The 19,385-nt window shown below is 47.5% G+C and overlaps 1 protein-coding gene across 3 annotated transcripts in view; it reads left to right on the top strand.

Moving 5' to 3' along the window:
- The window catches only part of YTHDF1 (YTH N6-methyladenosine RNA binding protein F1), a 41,406-nt gene extending 24,950 nt beyond the window's left edge, over positions 1–16,456 (top strand). For 2 of the 3 annotated variants that reach the window (XM_066586097.1, XM_066586095.1), the window contains exons 5-6: positions 9,323–9,385; positions 10,839–16,456. In XM_066586097.1, coding sequence (XP_066442194.1) covers positions 9,323–9,355 — 33 coding nt within the window. In that variant the 3' untranslated portion in view covers positions 9,356–9,385; positions 10,839–16,456. The remainder of the gene's footprint in view (positions 1–9,322; positions 9,386–10,838) is intronic. The other variant, XM_066586096.1, reaches the window with a different exon arrangement.
- Positions 16,457–19,385: the final 2,929 nt, after the last annotated feature.

Genomic DNA, 19,385 nt, shown 5'->3' with positions numbered 1-19,385 from the left:
ACCATTGGCTTGTCAGAAGCAAGCCGATGGTCTCTGTGACAGGGAGAGCTTGGTGCTCAGCTGTCAGAGGACAGCTAGGTACTAGCTCTTACAGCAGAGATCAGAGAAAACCTCCGATCTCTGCTGTGTTAACCCTTTACATGCGGCAGTCTATGTGACTGCAGCATGTAAAGGGCTGTCACCATCGGACCCCCGGAATGTGATCAGGGGTCCTGATGGGTCCCTGTGGAAGTCCCCTAAAGGGACAAAAAAATAACATAAAATTTTAAAAAAATTAAAAAAAAAAAAAGTAAAAAAATTATTTAAAAAATTGAGACGCAACTGCAAAACTAGTTGAAATTCAACGATTAGACCATTTTAAAAAACCTGCCCTGGTGGGCACGACAGGGTGGTAGGAAACCTGCCACTCAAGGGGTTAAAGAGGACCGCTGAACAATACAGAAAACGGGAAGCCCTCCGACCGCTACAGCCAATGGGGAATAAGGCCCGATGTCCACGGGCGGATCAGATTTGCGGCATCCTGTGTATAGAAGAACCTGGGCGTCTAGAAAACAAATCGCAGCGGGCTCCATGTCACTGCAGATCCGGCACGAATGACTTCCATTGAAGTCAATTGAAAACCGTTTAATTCGCGGCCCATCCACAGTTGAATTGCAGGAGTTTAAAAAAACACACTCCATCGCACACGTACAGCGGTGCGCCGGCCGGCGTCTCCATACACACCCCAGTGAAGAAAATAGAAGACCCAGGGGGGTAAGCATGGTTCTTGGCCACGGGCAGGGTCGGATTCCCCAGCGGGCCCCCGACATGCAGAATCTAATCCGCCCGTGGACATTGGGCCTAAAGAGTTATGACTTTTTTTGAAAGTTGGATGGAAAAACCAATAATGAGGAGAAAAAAAGAGGCTACATTCACGTGAGCGCCAATCTTGCATGAATATGAATTTCATTATTTTGAATGGATTTACTCACACAAACGATTTTCAATTTTTTTTTTTTAATATATATATTTTTGTTTCCCAGCAGCGATGCTGTAAGTATAAAAGCCGCAGTATGTTCTATCTTTTGGCGCTCCCTCGGAACGCCTTTCCTGTTGTTTTCAATGGCACCTTAAAAGACATCGCATGCCGTGCTGTGCCATGTTTCCCATTGAAGTCGTTGGGGAAACGCTTGCTATCCGCTGGCGCGGGTAAAACACGTGATTGAGGAGCGCAATTTCACAGAAGTGGCAGGAGGTGTTTTTGAATGGAAAATGTCTTGCATTTGCGTGAAAATCGCACATTAACAAGCGTAATATTGGCCTGATATCGCACTCGCCCCGTGTGAATGCAACCTCAGTGCCAGAATTCTGTCATAAAGCCATCATAAATTCCTCCCTTACATCTATTCTCCCTAAAAACAGCCTGCAGTGTAAAGAATGGTGGTATACATATATATAATTTTGGCTGGAGTCGGGCTGGATATGTTTGGATACATCACTATCGGAACTGTTTTACGCTTGATAAGTAATGACCTGACTTGGCGCGTCGCGTATTTACATGTCGCCATGGTAACCATTTCACACACTGAACGCCCAGCATTGTTTAGCGCCTAGAATCTTCCCGCGGTGTTTCCGTACCCCTGGCATTCGGCACCGCAGCTCTGATGGTCCATCCAGCTTTGTCAGAGAAGTGCTGTTTGCCGTTGGAACATCGCAGTAACATTCGGGGATGTTTTGACTGTAGCCGTCGGGAGGGTTTACCAGGGTATATATGTATACGGCTGCCCGTGTTAAAATGAAAACCGCCTGCTTTCTACAAGAGGTTTATGTATTCAACATAGTGTGTAAGGCCGAAAAAAGCCCCATATCCATCCAGTTCAGCCTATTACCCCCAATGTTGATCCAGAGGAAGGCAAAAAAAAAACCCCAATGAGGTAGAAGCCAATTATCCCCTATTAAGGGGGAAAAAATGGGATCACCAACTCTTAGGCTGGTTCCACACGGGCGATTGCGATTTTGCCGCGAGAAAATTGGTGATCATGCTGATCATGGCTGTTAACTAGAGATGAGCGAGTATACTCGCTAAGGCACATTACTCGAGCGAGTAGTGCCCTAGCCGAGTATCTCCCCGCTCGTCTCTAAAGATTCGGGGAGGGGCGGGGGAGAGCGGGGAGGATCGGAGGGGAGATCTCTCTCTCCCGCCCACTCTCCCCTGCTCCCTGCCTCAACTCACCTGTCACCCGCGGCGGCCCCCGAATCTTTAGAGACGAGCGGGGAGATACTCGGCTAAGGCACTACTCGCTCGAGTAATGTGCCTTAGCGAGTATACTCGCTCATCTCTACTGTTAACCTATTATATTCCGCTGTCAATTCTGAGAGCAGCACTTAAATACCCGTCTGAGTTTAGGGGTCCTGAACACCTTGAGGCAACGGGCCGTTCAGTTGTCATGGAAGCCTAGGGCATATATTATGCTCACGGCCTGTCCTAATAGGATGCTGGCAGAATTATTAATAATAATCATCTTAATTTGTATAGCGCCAACTTACTCCGCAGAACTTTCATGCATGGGAGAAACACAAACAATGCAACAATTACATGTGATATACAATCAGTTTTAAACAAACGGGAGGGGGGTGATACAGGACGTACAAGAGGGAGGGGAGATGAGGCATAGGGGGAACACAGGCAGTATACGAGTTAAATCTGCAAATCAGTTATTCCAAAGCAAACTGGGTGGGGCGGTAAGGAGGTGCAGGGGTAGGGGTTGTATGCAATAAGCAGGGTGGAAGGTGTGGGAAGCCATAGGGAAGGGCGAGGGACTAGGTCAGGGGATTTGGTATGCTTCCCTGAAGAGGTGCATTTTTAAGGCGCGTCTGAAGTTTCGTGCATCTGGGATTGTCTGGATGCCTTGGGGTAGAGCGTTCCAAAGGATGGGTGTTGCTCTGGTAAAGTCCTGTAGGCGAGCATGAGAGGTTCGTATTACAGGGGCGTTTAGTCTGAGTGTGTTAGTGGATCGTAGTGAGCGGGCTGGGTGGTGCTGGATTTTAGCAATATTTCTGAGGTGCAGGTGGCATGTTCGGGCCAGAGATTGGATGTTGGGGGTAAAGGAGAGGTCAGAGTCCAGTGTGACCCCAAGGCAGCGGGCGTGCTGTCTGGGGGTTATGATGGTGCCAGACACTGGAATGGAGGTGTTGATGGGAAGTCGGTTGAAAGTCGGAAAGACAAGAAAATCGGTTTTAGAGAAGGTTAAGTTTAAGAAAAAGGGAGGACATAGTATTAGAGACAGCGGACAGACAGTCGGTGATGTTTTGGAGGAATGGTCCAGAGATCTCACGAGAGGAGGTGTAGAGTTGGATGTTGTCAGCGTAGAGATGGTATTGGAGGCCGAACTTGTGGATGGTTTGTCCATTTGGGGCTATGTAGATAGAGAAGAGGAGAGGGCCGAGGACAGCGCCCTGGGAGACCCCGACAGCAAGGGGAAGAGGAGGGGAGGTAGAGCCAGCAAAGGAGACACTGAAAGAGCCGGCAGAGAGGTCGGAGGTGAACCAGGAGATAGCAGTGTGCTTTAGTCTATTTTGCACATAGTGAGAAGGAGGTTATGGTCGACAGTGTCAAATGCAGCAGACAGGTCAAGGAGGATTAGTAGGGAGTAGTTGCCCCTCGACTTTGCCATCATCAGGTCATTCGATACTTTTGTGAGGGTGGTTTCGGTTGAGTGTAGAGGGCGGAAACCGAACTGAAGGGGGTCGAAAAGAGAGTTGTCAGAGAGAAAGCGTGTGAGGCTGGAGTAGACCAGGCATTCTAGTAATTTGGAGATGAAGGGGAGGTTTGAGACGGGCGGTAGTTGGCAGCGTCGGTCAGGTCAAGGGTTGGTTTCTTTAACAGAGGGGATATAATGGAGTGTTTGAATGAGGAGGGGAATGTGCCAGAGGTTAGGGAGAGGTTGCAGATTGTGGTAAGGTGAGCAATGACAACTGGGGAAAGGGACCAGAGGAGGTGTGAGGGGAGAGGGTCGCTAGCGCAGGTGGTAGGACGAGCAGCAGAGAGCAGCCTGGAGACTTCTTCCTCTGTCGTTGGTTCTAATGTTTAAGGTAAGTGGGTGCTGGATGCAGTGCTGAGGAGACTTCTTTTCAGATGTTGTCGATTTTTTTCTTTGAAATAGGTGGCTAGTTCTCCAGCACTGAGATCCGCCATGGAGGCCTGTTCTTTGGGGAAGAGGAGGGAGTGGAAGGTGTCAAAGAGTCGTTTGGGGTTGTGGGATAGTGAAGGGACAAGGGAGGTGAAATAAACTTGTTTGGCATGGTAGAGGGCTAGGTTATAGGTTTTAAGCATGAATTTGAGTGGAGGAGGTCTGTGGGCAACCTTGATTTTCTCCACAGCCGTTCAGCGCACCTGGAGCACCGCCGGATGAAGTGCGTTTAGGACGTGAGCCAAGGTTGCTGTGGTCTGTGGTTAACAGCTCGGGTCACGGGTGGTAGTGCTTCGTCCAGGGCACGTCTGAGGGTGATGTGGTAGTGTTCGGCTGCCAGGTTAGGGCAGGGGAGGAGAGAGATAGGGGACAGGGAGGACTGGATGGTCTCTGCAAACTGTTGGGTGCGGTTAGTCCGGAGGTTCCTAGAGGTGCGATAGATAGGAGGGTCATGAGAGATGCTAGGGTGCCTGATGGAGAAAGAGAGAAGGTTGTGATCTGAGAGTGGAAGTGGGGAGTTAGTAAAGTGGGAGGCAGAGAAGAGGCGGAGGAAGATTGAATCGAGTGTTGCCATCTCTGTGGGGAGAGTGGGGCAGTCTGAGAGTTGTGGTAGGCTGAGGGAGGAAGTAAGCGTTAAAAGCTGGGAGGCAGATGAGGAGCTGGGAGGCAGATGAGGAGCTGGGGTTGTTAGTAGGGTTATTGAAATCGCCAAGGATGAGGGTTGGTATTTCACAGGATGCGAAGTGGCGGAGCCAGGCGGCGAAGTGGTGTAGGAACAGGTGGGTGGGACCTGCAGGCCGGTAGATAACTGCGACACATAGGGACAGTGGGCGGAAGAGTCGTAGGGTATAGACTTTGAATGACTGGAAGGTGAGTGAGGGAGCCGAGGGAATGACCTGGAGGATACAGTTGGGCAAGAGGAGGATGCCTACGCCTGTTGTCTGATCTGAGGGTGTGGGAGAACTGCAGGCCATCATAGGACAATGCAGCAAGGGATGGAGAATCGGACTGCTGTATCCAGATTTCGGTGAGGGCGAGCAGGTTGGTGGTGAAGAGGTCGTGGATGGTTGGGCATTTGGTGCATGCAGATTGGGAGTTCCATAGGGGGGATTTGAATGGGGCAGGGGGGAGCATGGGCTAGTGTGTGTGTGTGTGTGTGGGGGGGGGGGGGGGGGGGGGGGGCGGTTGGTATGATTGGGGGGAGGGGGGATTTTTGTAGAGAGCAGAACAGAGTGGGCCAGGGTTGGGGGATATGTCCCCCGCAGGTAGAAGTAGCAAGGGTGAGCAGGTGGTTGGGGGATCCCAAACACATTGCTGCGTGCGAAAATGTCCAGTCTAACAAAATAACACAGTATTTATCTCGTAACATCAGCAGAAAAAAAAAAAATACAACGCCATACTTGCACTTTTTTTTAAAGATATTTTTTAAAAGCAGTACAGAAAGAAATACTAAATAAATGTTGGTATTGTGATCGTACCGACCATAAGAATAAAGCTATCAGGTCACTTTTGCCACAGTGTGTATGCCATACAGACACTCCCCACCTACCCCCCCCCCTCGCAAAAAAAGGCATAATTGTGTTTTTTTTTGTTATTGTCAATTTACTCCACTTTTTTTTACGTTTTTCCAGTACATTTAAATAGCACTATTGAAATATACAACTCACCCTGCAAAAAAAAAGCCTTCAATAAAGGCTTAAATAAAAGTAGCGATTTTTTTGAAAGTGGAAGGAGAAACCAAAGAGGGTTTTTTTGGGACAACCAATCCTCAGAATAGGTCATAGATGTAAGATCTGTGGGTTGTGCTGTTTGGGACCTCCACTAATAAGCTGTTTGAGGAGACCAGCGGCACTTGGGTCATCTGCGGCCTCTTCTCGGGTCGGTGGCATCACATTCATCGGTCACAGGGATGGGGGCAGCTCAGTCCCATTCAGTTGGATGGAGATGAGTTGTTAAACCAAGTACCCCACCAGGAAATGTACTTCGCTATGCCTGGTCTGCAGTAAAGCGGCAGCGGTCCTCGCCCACGTGCCATGGCGTCTTCAAACAGCTGATCGGCAGGGGTCCTGAGCCGCCGACCTTCGTGGATCTGCTATTAATCACCTATCCTGAGGAGTCTCGAAGAGCCCTTCACAGCATAGAGGATAACTTGTATTATTGGTAGGGGTCTGATTGCTAATACTTCCATTGATCCTAAAAACGGGGTTCCTGAAGGTCACCCTATGAATGGAGAGGAAGTTGCACGTTGTCTTTCTGTTTAATTCAATTGCAGAGCCTGAGATAGCCGAGTTCAAGGACTCGTCCATCTATAGCAGTCCTATTGGAATGAAAGGAGCTGCTGTGCGCACTCCGTTCATGCAGGGACTTTTAGGACCCCCATTCATGGGATTGGGGGAGAGAGGGTCCCAGCGCTCGGACCCCATATTAAAAAACGTGTTGTAGGACAACCCCTTTATCCCCTTCCCACTCTAGGGCGTTTATGTACATCCTAGCTGCAAAGCAGTTGACAGGAATAGACATACATTTACATTCTTAGCCTGTGCCCTTCACAGCGGGAGTCGGCCTCCTCCTGCAACAGCTGGGATCGGTGTGAATACTAATCCCTGCTGTTAACCACTAACATGCTGCAATGTTGATCAAGGCATGTAATGTGTTCCCTGAGGGAGGGCACTCCTTCTGTGACGTCATCAGCCTTCTGTCATGTAATAGCAGAGGGCCGATAAGTTGCCATGGAAACCGGACCCCAAACAATTGCATCCAAGTCTGCCATGGCCTGTGATCTCTATGATTAGTGTTAATGCATTGCAGTACGGAAGTACTGCAGTGTATTATCAGAGCAATCATATAATCGCCCCTACACAGACATAAAAAATGTGTGCAAAACGAAACCTTTTTTTGCGCCCTTTCAACTCTATTTAAAAAAAAGCTACATGTTTGGTATTGTCGCAGCCATAACACTGTATATAAAAGAAAAAAAACTGAGCAAAAAATTGAACAAAAGTGATCAAAAAAGCCAGAAGTACTCCAAAGTGGTTCCAGTAAGGGCTCATGTCCACGGGCAAAATATGATTTAAGATCCGCAGCGGATCTCCCGCATGCGGATCCGCATCCCATAGGGATGCATTGACCACCCGCGGGTAGATAAATACCCGCGGATCGTCAATAAAAGGGATTTTAAAAAAAATGGAGCATGGAAAAATCCGGACCATGCTCCATTTTCGTGCGGGTCTCCCGCGGGGACGGCTCCCGCGGGCTTCTATTGAAGCCTATGGAAGCCGTCCGGATCCGCGGGAGACCTAAAATAGGAATTTAAAGTATTTACCATCCGGCGCGGGCGGGGAAGGTCAGCTGTTCCTCACGGCCGCATCTTCCTTGCTTCGGCTCGGCGGATGTGCCCGGCGCATGCGCGCGGCACGTCGGCGACGTGCCGGCGACGTGCCGCCAGCGTCAGGAATTCATCCGCCGGCCGAAAATGAAGATCCGGCCGTGAGGAACAGCTGATCTTCTCCGCCCGCGCCGGATGGTAAATACTTTTAAATTCTTATTTTCGGCGCTCATGTCCGCGGGGCAGGAGGGACCCGCTGCAGATTCTACATGTAGAATCTGCAGCGGATCTGATTTTCCCCGTGGACATGAGGCCTTAAAACTAGTCGCACCAAAAAGCCCTCCCAGGGCTCCATCCACGGAAACATTAGGCCACATGTCCACGGGGAAAATCAGATCCGCTGCAGATTCTACATGTAGAATCTGCAGCGGGTCCCTCCTGCCCCGCGGACATGAGCGCCGAAAATAAGAATTTAAAAGTATTTACCATCCGGCGCGGGCGGAGAAGATCAGCTGTTCCTCACGGCCGGATCTTCATTTTCGGCCGGCGGATGAATTCCTGACGCCGGCGGCACGTCGCCGGCACGTCGCCGACGTGCCGCGCGCATGCGCCGGGCACATCCGCCGAGCCGAAGCAAGGAAGATGCGGCCATGAGGAACAGCTGATCTTCTCCGCCCGTGCCGGATGGTAAATACTTTAAATTCCTATTTTAGGTCTCCCGCGGATCCGGACGGCTTCCATAGGCTTCAATAGAAGCCCGCGGGAGCCGTCCCCGCGGGAGACCCGCACGAAAATGGAGCATGGTCCGGATTTTTCCATGCTCCATTTTTTTTAAAATCCCTTTTATTGACGATCCGCGGGTATTTATCTACCCGCGGGTGGTCAATGCATCCCTATGGGATGCGGATCCGCATGCGGGAGATCCGCTGCGGATCTTAAATCATATTTTGCCCGTGGACATGAGCCCTAAAAGTTCTGGGACTTTGAACGCAGAAAAAAAGAAAATGTCCAAAAAAGTGTTTTTATTGTGCAAAAGAGTTAAAACCGAAAAAATATATAATTTTGGTATCGTCATAATTGTAGCAACCTGCAGAAAAACATAATCTCGTCATTTATGCTGCATGATTAGCGCTGTAATCCCCCCCCCCCCCCAAAGAAAAAAACAAAAAGAAAATAATGGCAGAATTGATGTTTTTTTTCTCCCTTCACTCAAAAAAATGTAATAAATTCTACAATACATTATATTTACCCCAAAAATGATACCAGTGAAAACTCCGGCTCGCCGCAGAATAAAAAGCCTCGTACAGCCGTGTCGATGGCAGAATAAAGGTTATGGCTTTTGAAAAGTGCAGGTGAAAATCCCCCCAAAAATGGTCCTTAGGTCCACAATGGGTTTTGTCACTCAAGGGTTAAATAAAGAATTGGCACCACACAGTACAGTAAAAGTGTGGCACCTGCTAGTCCGGACATCCTGATAATCCAGCAAAACTAGTCCCATCCTGGATTAACAGATGGAGCTGCTGGTCCTCGTGGCGCTCTCCGTAGCATGTTCTCTCCCGGGCGGTTGGGCATGTGCCAGTGCCATAATGGGTGCGCCCCTCCAGAGCAGTTGTGGCACATGGCAGCCCCAGAAGAGGAGGTGACCAGAGAGGTAAGTATAATGTTTGTGGGTGGCCATTCATTTCTGGTAATGTGTCCTGAGGCTGAGAGATGATTGCACTTGTATACATGTGACTATATATATATATATATATACCTCTGCTCCCCCCTCACAGGGGGATGACTGTCTGTTTTACTCAATCTGTCTTCTCCCCCTTCCTTTGCATAGAATGGCAGTGGCATCAGAGAGAGGAACTGCTAGCAAAAGAGAGGGAGAAGACTTGTACAGAAGGTAAATGACGCAACTGCTGGGACGGCGGCGGCGCGGTCCGGCGCCATATGTGATTGGCAGGAGGTTATCGCTTAGCTGCATTGTATATTGGAGCCTGGAATTCCCCTTCTCTCTCATTGGAGGCTGATGTTACTTTATCTCCTCCATGCTTTACACTGCAGCTCTGCTTCTTCAGACTTTCTTTTACTACATAAGCAGAATCTCAGCAGCGCACCGAGAGAGGATTTTATTAATTATTCCAACAAGCAATGAAAAAAAGTGCAGGAAACTAGAGGAATAGGCCCATAAAGATCTTATGTTAGGCGTTGACTCCAAAGCCCACTAGGGGCACTGTTGTATCTCCAGGGACTTAAAGGGATATTCTGCGCATTCATTCCTTTGCAGCATTGATGACCTAGTAAACAGGGCAGATCATCAATAGTTGATTGGTGGGGATCTGCTTCTTGACTCCCAACGATCAGCTGATCTCAGCCCCTTAACTCACTCCTGGGGGCCGGACATAGAAGGTATAGATCCCGTTTAAATCAATGGGAGCAAGACCTTCTATTTCACTTCCGGCTCCTACCCCAACGAGGATGGAGCTCTCAGCATCCGGCCTATTGCAGTGAGGGCAGGGGCTGAGATCAGCTGATCACAAGGCGAATCTGAGCGGCGCCAATACACTTTTGATGACCTACCTTGAGGATAAGTCATCAATACTGCAATGGATTAAATACCCCAAAGTACCCCGACATGTCTCTTATGCTCATGATAGCATAATGCTCGTCACTGAGGACATCCAATAAAGGGAAGCATCAATAGGGCATCCGGAGGAGGAACCAATCACATACAGATGGGATACTAGACAGGTACAATATGTCCTGGAGGGGACTCGGAACCTGCAATGCTCTGATAATACACTGCAGTGCTTCTGTACTGCATTGCATTATCGCTAACCATAGAGATAACAGGCCTTGGCAACTCGATTATATAGCGCAAGGCCAATGATGTCACAAAGGGATATCCCTTACATGCCAGGTTCAACCTTAATCGCGGCATATAAGGGGTTAACAGCATTGGCGCTGCTTCTGAGCTTGCACCATCCTTAGGATGTAAATGTATGTCCATTAAAGGCAACTGCTTCACAGCCAGGACCTACATTTACATCCTGGGGCGGGAAGGGGATAAATGCACCAGATTAATAGTTTATAGTGCCCTTTAACCCCTTAGTGACCAGCCTGGAGGGAGCTGAGTACATTCGACATTGTTTTCAATGGGAGCTGTATAATCCATATGGAGGGAGCTCCCCCTAGTGGCAGAATGTTACCATGCAGCCACATCTATGCAGAGGCGTTTGGAGCTGTAAACATGGATGATGCCGGCCGTTTGGCCGTTCTGTATAAAGTCGTATAGGAGGTTTACCGTTCTTCAGTCATTCACCTCTCTCTCCTCGTTGTTTTTTCTTGTCTTCCAGGAACGCCAGACCCGAAGCAAACCCTAAGGACGTCACTTCAACTTTGACTAGAACTGATCTTAAAAAAAAAAAAGACAAAAAAAAAATTACAAAAAAAAACAAAACACAAATCCTAAAAGTAACTTTGAAACACGATAAATGAACTGAATAGACTTTGTGGTGCCGCCTGTAGGCTCTGGGACTGAGATGACTCTTTCAGTATCTGTATCTTCTAACGCGAGCTACAACGTAACTTCCACCCTCCTCCTCTTCCTCCTAAATTTCATTTTCTTTCCCTTTTTATTTTTTTTTTAGGCCAGCCCACTGTATCCCTGTATCATTATATACCCGTAGTTTATAAGTGTACTCCGACCCCTCCACCACCGCTGCCCCTCTGGCCTGATATCTCCTCTCTGTATTCGCCCCGAAACAACAACGAAAGAGATTCTTGTACGTCAAACTACCCCTGTACGACGACCGCCATTTTTTTTTTTAACTTTTAAAGGGTCAATTCAACCTACCACGCCCCTCCCCCGATCAGTACGACAAATCCATGAAGCCTAGGTGATGTGTGAAAGAGTGCAGAGCCCACAACAACCAATCGGCAAGCTGCTTGGGATCGGTTCTTATGGGCAGCGCCAACATTTCACCCCTCTGTTAGTTTGTAACACGCTCATTCATGTCGGCATCTTACTTTGTGTATGGGAGCCATGCCACTATGCCACCCTTCCTTTTTGTTTTGCCAAATTGCTCTATTTTTGTTTACTGCCCTGCGCAGTCCTGGAGGGCCGTTCCTATAGGAATGCCCACCCAGAACTTGCAAGGCTGGTACGGCTGTCAAATGGCATGGGGTGGGTGGGGTGAAGATTTGTCCAACAGTGACGTCATTGGTCAGAACAGTCCCTGCCTGTTCAATTGCACACATGTATGTATCGCCCGTACCCTAGAGGGCAGTTCCTATAGGAATGCCAACCTAGCAAGGATGGTACGGCTATGGCATGGGAGTGTGTGTAGGGAGGGGGGGGGGGGGACGTGGAGACTTTTGCAAATTTGACATCAGTGGTCAGGACGGTCCCTGCCTGTTTTTAATATACGTATGTATTGCCTGTGCCCTGTAGAGGGATCCATATCATGACAATAAAGTAAGCCCGCCCGTTCACTAGTGACCAGTGATATCCCTGTGTTGTCATTTGCATCTCCATGGCTGCGTTCACCGTGGTGAACCGACCTGCACTTATGTACTCGGGAAATTGCTTAAACGGTTATTCCCTATTGCCAGTCTACGGGATGTCTGCATGCCAACCTTGGTGAGTGATGCCCCCGTTTTTTTTCTTTTGGAGGACACCCAATAATGTGATTGACATATCAGTGTCCCCCCAGCGTTCTAATGATCAATCATGTATCTAAATGTGGCATTCACCCCCCCCCCCCCGTTTCCGTCATCCACAGTCCGCCTGGCTCCTCCCCCTCCGGTACGTGGGTTGCTGTGTCCTATGGCAATGAATACTTTTGTTCTTTTCACCATATTCATCTGTGTTGTCTTATATCATGCGCTGCACCGGCTGTCCTGTTACATTATAACCACCTCATGCATGTTCTTTCTGTAAAGACCAGTGTGTGTGTTTATTATTGGGGGGGAGGGTTCATGCTGTGTCTCCGTTTGCCCCTCCAGCAGGATTTCCAAGGGGGTCTGTACTAATTCCCTGCTCTGAATCAAACGTTCTCTTTGCTCCTGATTAAACAATGGAAACACAAAAAAAAAAACTTAAATTGATCCTTTCGGTGTCTGTGTAGAAAAGTTGCAGTTCCTGCTCTGGTCCGGAGGCGTCCCTGGTGTGTTGCCTTACCACTAGGGGGAGCTGAGGAGCAGCTGGTATCTGTTTGGTCAGTGTGTGTACATAGGGGGTCGTGCATCTGTATTGACATAGCATCATATACTGTCCGTACGCTGAGACTCGGTGTGCATGCAGACCTTATAAAGGAGGAAAGCGAGCAGCAATGGCAGAAGCGGAATTCAGGCGGTAAGTATATGGCAGATTCGCCAGTATTTTCCGGTAGGGAACAATGCAATTGTATGAAGAGATTTGTTACTGTCAGATCATTTCCTGTTCCGATTGTAGATTCATACAAGGTGGCTTTAACCTGGGACTGCTATCATCCGAATAGTCGCTCGATACAGCGTATGTAAGCTGTAGTCTTTGCGTGTAAACACGACCACCAACCACCAAATGTGCATGCACATGCACGTAAAGTACGCAGGCCACATACACCTATGTGAGTGAGCCCTAAGGAGGGGGCCTGGCTGACAGCAAGGCTCCTGCTCTCACTGCCAGGAGCGAAGAAACCTAACAGTTTAACCCCTTACATGGCACAATCAATAGCAACTGCAGCATGTGAGCAGATGACAGGGGGAGGGGCTTCTCCCATCACACATCGGCATCCCAATGAGATTGCAAGGTAACAATGGGTTTCCATGGCAGTTGTAGCCCTGACAGAGGCTTCGGTATCTGCCCTATAATTCAGCCTATTAGACTCCGCCTCCGGCAAAGTCTAATAGGCTGAGGTCATAGGCATTGTAGAATGCATTACATAAGTAATGCAGTGTACTATCCTAGTGATCGAACAATTGTTTCCCCACAGATCAGATAAGAAAGTCATCGGGTTATTTTTACTGAATGGTGAACGACGTGGAAACAAAACCCAAAAACAATGCTAGAATTTTGAGGGGAGGGGGGCTCAATCTCCCCCCCAAAAATGTAGTAAAAGTTATGCAACAGATGATCCCCATTAAACTATACGACTCACCCCACAGACAACAGGCCCTTGTAGGGCCACATCTACGTGTTACGGTTCTTGCGAAGCAGCAATGAAAATCTACCAATGACCCGCCAACAAGTTTTACGGAGGCGTGCGCCATTCCACTTGCACCTCCCACCGAACGCTGACTTCTTCCTGGGCTTTTTTTTTTTTACATTTTAGCCTCCCACTTAAAGGGAAATTTTAAAATCTGATGTACATCATAACAATAAGTCATTTTTTAATAGGTTCCCTGTACCCAGTCTAGCGACGTTCTTCATTTTCACGTGGCCCTCCGCCTGCAAAATATCTCCACTTCCTCTGACATCTTGTCTGCATTTGCCACTTCCTCTCCTGTCCATAGCCTCCACCATCCTATGAGCAGTGCATGATGGGAGGACAGGGCAGGAAGCACTGCGCTCTATGGCTCGTGCAGTTCAGAGTGCTGGAAGCTCCTGTCTGTCTGCTTCAGCAGGGGAGGTTGGTGCTGGTAAGTTGTAGGACCTGTGAGCTGTGGGCGGAGCTCTATGTATGCTGGAAGTTGTAGGACCTGTGTACTGTGGGCGGAGCTACAGCGCTGGCCAGTAAACAAGCTCTATGCATGCAGAAGTGATGAATATAAACATGGCGGCTGCACGGGATGAAGAAGAGGGTCCAGAGTGGCAGATAGAAGGTACAGGTTGCTGCTACTTAGCTGTACCTCCTGGATTTCGCATTTTCAGAATTTCCATTTTGTGCCTGGAACCCCCCGGAAATGCTCATTGGTTACCGAAAACACGTAAATACATGCGAGTGATCCTCCACTAAACGGCCCCTGTTGGTCTTCCAAAGAACACTCGCTGCTGCAGTCTCTGGTTCGCGTGCAACTGCGTTTTTACACGATCCCATAGACTTTAGTATGAAGGAAAGTAGGAAGTGCTGCATTTTTGGGGGGGTTTGTGAAAAAAACGCTCATCTGAATACACCAATGCAAATCAATGGTGGCGTATGCTGTCCGTATTACATAAAAAATACGAATGCAACGCAGACAGAAAATACCTCCGTGTAAATGGGCCCTAAGGTAAAAAAATGGGCATTCCAATGCCATAAAGGTCTGATAGGTGCGGGATCCCCCTCTGAGACGCTCACCTTCCTCTAGCTCTGCCCCTGGTGGTGGTCAGGACTTATGGAAACACTGTGGCTCCCTGTGCTGCGCTGTTTCCGTAACTTCCATTGACTTTTATAGGAGTTATGGAAACAGTGTTGCAAAGCTTGCTTGGCCCTTTCCAAGTTGGGATACCCCTTTAAGAAACTTACCATAAGGTCTTGACCAGAATAAAATCTACCGTTTTGTGTATGCAGCTTCTGTGCAGCCATATGTGTTACAGAGATACAAGCAGAGGCGGTGTGTTCTCTCATCCTGCAGCAACATAATCCAGGGAGTGCCATAACGTGATTGTGGAGTCTAGGGTGCAGCCGTGGACACATAGCTCAGCATCTGAGCTGCATACACGTAACTGCAGGAGATCTGAAATCGAGGCTGTGCTCAGTATATGCCATATTGTAGAAGTGTTCATATCCTTCACCACAACCCTGTAGCAGCAGGCATGCGCAGTGCCCCTTTACTGGCTTGTTTTAACCCAGAGGGGCCCTTTAGGCCGCCCCCACGGGAGCGTATTTCAGGTGCAGTTTTGCATTGGTATTATGGACGACTGTCCTGGCCCGACCGTGGATCTACTTACCAAGAACTGGCAGCGGCAGATCCGTAAAAGGGAGTATGGGTCAGTCGACCCGCGATCATGCCGGGACACTTATCCGTAATAAGAATGCAAAAAACATGCCTGCATTACGCTCGTCGGAAAGCGGCCTTAAAGGGGTTTTTGCAAAATTGGCTTTTTTTTCACCTAGCCATAGGATAGATGATAAAAGTCTGATCGCAGGGGTCTCACCGCTCATCCCCCCATTGATCCTCCTCGCTGTGGGCTTACTGCAGTGAGGAGGAGATTGGATGGCATGACAGTCATGCATGTGCGATGCCGCTCCATTCATCTCCCATGGGACTGCTGGAGCCGAGCGCTTCTACTCTTTTTCCATCAATCCCAGTGAAATGAATGGAGTGGTGCAACGCATTCCATCTCCATGTCACTGTGGGTGGGTGCAGTGGGGAGAGGAGGGTGGCACAGGCCTCCCATCATCACCTATCCTATGGATGGATGATAAAAGTCAATGTTGGTGCAATCCCTTTAAGCTGGACCTTTAAGTAGCTGGGGGGACAATTAGCAGCCATTAGTCCTCTGGAACCCCGATGCGTGGGGGAAACTCAAATAGAAGGCCTTCCTTTTTACACAGCTACATTTCAAAGGTACCGATACTTTTATCTACCCCATGCTTCTTGATAGGATTGTCAGGGCATGCTTGTAGTTGTAGTCCACCGGTAGTTCCATACATAGCCAATGTGGTATTTCCATAAGCCTGGGTCCCCTTGATCCATCTGTATATAAGTGACGCCGTTTCCCATCCGATGGATTCTTCTACATGTGCAGGAATGGTGTCCTCCTGAATATATTACCGTAGTTAACCCTTTGTGTGCGACATCTACTTGTTTTCCTTCATCTCAGCCATCCTTCCCAGCATCCTCCAGGCCACATTTGGATACCCACCACTTGCATGCACGAGGGCCCCCTTCCTCTCTATGACCGGTCCAGGGGTTTAGTTTGACTCTGAATGTAGCCAATGAGCATCTTCTTCCTTGTATATGGTTTTTTCTTCTTTTCCCCCTCCATCATGTGTTTTTTCAGCCAGCCACATGTGCCGGCCACTCTGCTCTGCTTGTCTAGACTAATAAAGATTCAATAATGTCATGACTCCTGCCGCTTCTTCCTTTATTACATAGGGGAGTGTGGACTTAGGATAACATAGTGCCTTTGGCCGTGACCCCTGTCGTGTGGACAAAGATGGCGGAATCGCCCCGCCACATTGAACAAAGGTGGAATTGAATGTAAGAGGACTTGTGGCTCACAAGTTACTGCAAGCTGATGATCACAGGACATCGGAGCCTGCTAGGCTCAATCATCGGGTCTTGGCAACTTGCACGCCAACCACTTTGACTTCTATTAGTTTACGTTGTCGCAGAGCTGCACAGTCACTGATAAAGTTACCATGTTGGTGGTAGGCTAATCAAAGGAAAACAGTGAATATGCAGCACCAGTTTATCACCAGCAGGTGGCACCAACCACCCATTTATTAAGAACCTATAGAATACTCTACACGGAAAGATCAGTTCTTGTCTACATATCTTACTTATCCTGTGCTCATCCTGCGTTACATCCTGTATTATACTCCAGAGCTGCACTCACTATTCTGCTGGTGGAGTCACTGTGTACATACATTACTTATCCTGTACTGCTCCTGAGTTACATCCTGTATTATACTCCAGAGCTGCACTCACTGTTCTGCTGGTGGAGTCACATTACTTATCCTGTACTGATCCTGCGTTACATCCTGTATTATACTCCAGAGCTGCACTCACTATTTTGCTGGTGGAGTCACTGTGTACATACATTACTTATCCTGTACTGATCCTGAGTTACATCCTATATTATACTCCAGAGCTGCACTCACTATTCTGCTGGTGTAGTCACTGCGTACATACATTACGTATCCTGTACTGATTCTGTGTTACATCCTGTATTATACCCCAGAGCTGCACTCATTATTCTGCTGGTGGAGTCACTGTGTACATACATTACTTATCCTGTACTGCTCCTGAGTTACATCCTGTATTATACTCCAGAGCTGCACTCACTGTTCTGCTGGTGGAGTCACATTACTTATCCTGTACTGATCCTGCGTTACATCCTGTATTATACTCCAGAGCTGCACTCACTATTCTGCTGGTGGAGTCACTGTGTACATACATTACTTATCCTGTACTGATCCTGAGTTACATCCTATATTATACTCCAGAGCTGCACTCACTATTCTGCTGGTGTAGTCACTGCGTACATACATTACGTATCCTGTACTGATTCTGTGTTACATCCTGTATTATACCCCAGAGCTGCACTCATTATTCTGCTGGTGTAGTCACTCTGTACATACATTACTTATCCTGTACTGATCCTGAGTTACATCCTGTATTATACTCCAGAGCTGCACTCACTATTCTACTGGTGGAGTCACTGTGTACATACATTACTTATCCTGTACTGATCCTGAATTACATCCTGTATTATACTCCAGAGCTGCACTCACTATTCTGCTGGTCGAGTCACTGTGTACATACATTACTTATCCTGTACTGATCCTGAGTTATATCCTGTATTATACTCCAGAGCTGCACTCACTATTCTGCTGGTGGAGTCACTGTGTCCATACATTACTTATCCTGTACTGATCCTAAGTTACATCCTGTATTATACTCCAGAGCTGCACTCACTATTCAGTTGGTGGAGTCACTGTGTACATACATTACTTATCCAGTACTGATCCTGAGTTACATCCTGTATTATACCCCAGAGCTGCACTCACTATTCTGCTTGTGGAGTCACTGTGTACATACATTACGTATCCTTTACTGATCCTGAGTTACATCCTGTATTATACTCCAGAGCTGCACTCACTATTCTGCTGGTGGAGTCACTGTGTACATACATTACTTACCCTGTACTGATCCTGAGTTACATCCTGTATTATACTCCAGAGCTGCACTCACTATTCTGCTGGTGTGATCATAGCTAGATTTGCAGTAAAAATGGGGTTTGAGGACTTACAAGCTATTGCTTCTGTTATCAGCCCAAAGACTGGAGCATATTATCTATATTGTTCTGTTACTACATATGTATCTAACAAATAAAATGGAGCTATTATATACTTACTTTATCTTTTATTAACTTCCCATTTATTGATGTAGTTGACTAAAAGACGTTTCTCTCTTTAACAAAAGTAGACCCAGTCTGCTTCTATCTATCTAATCCAACTCTATGTAATAAGTCTCCCATATAGGAGCTGAGGAACACAGTGTAACTGGATACCAAGGAGATGCAGCCCCCATCAGCCCCCTCATTCTCTCTCCGTCTTCCTGTACCTTTATGTACATAACTTGCATTAGTGAAAGTAAACTATACTTTCTGCTTTCCTTGTCTGATGTTAAAAGATAAGATGAGCCAATAAGTGTTAGCTTGTAATAAGCCTGCCTACTGGATATATAAAGCTATGTCTGTGGTGTAATAGCCACTCTGAGATTTGTGAGCACACGGTTCCCTTGGAGTAAATTGTGTTGTCACAAATAAATCTTTGTTCACTTCCTATCTCCTGGGTATCGCATCAGATGTCGCCTCGAACATCAGAAATACATAATATATAAAAATATTTCCATATGAAGTGACATGAAATACAAAGAAAAAAAACTGATTTGGAAAGTTTCTATGAACTTTTGTAGGCGCAGTAACTGATCACAGACTGCAGATGGCGATGCAGGACAAAATGTAACTTTGAGGCATTAACACATCAATAGGAATTTTTGAAAATTACAAAAATTTTGTCCGTTAAAAAACAAGTTTTATTTATTTTAGGATTTGTTTTTTTTTCTATTTTGTTGTTCATAACCAGGTACTAAATGAGGTGGAAATGGAAACGTGGCTAATAAACCCTCCTAATTTTCCTTAGGACTTTACTGGCTCATCAGTAAAGAATATCTGACCAGCTGGGGTTAATGGAACCTCAAAATATTATTCATGTTTCATGACTCCAGGCATTACCAGAATGGATCATGTACCGTGTATTACTATGCAT

Source organism: Eleutherodactylus coqui, chromosome 13, assembly GCF_035609145.1.
Source record: "Eleutherodactylus coqui strain aEleCoq1 chromosome 13, aEleCoq1.hap1, whole genome shotgun sequence".
Classification (NCBI taxonomy): domain Eukaryota; kingdom Metazoa; phylum Chordata; class Amphibia; order Anura; family Eleutherodactylidae; genus Eleutherodactylus; species Eleutherodactylus coqui.
Note: the sequence above shows the minus strand (reverse complement) of the source record. Positions and strands in the feature narration are given on the sequence as shown.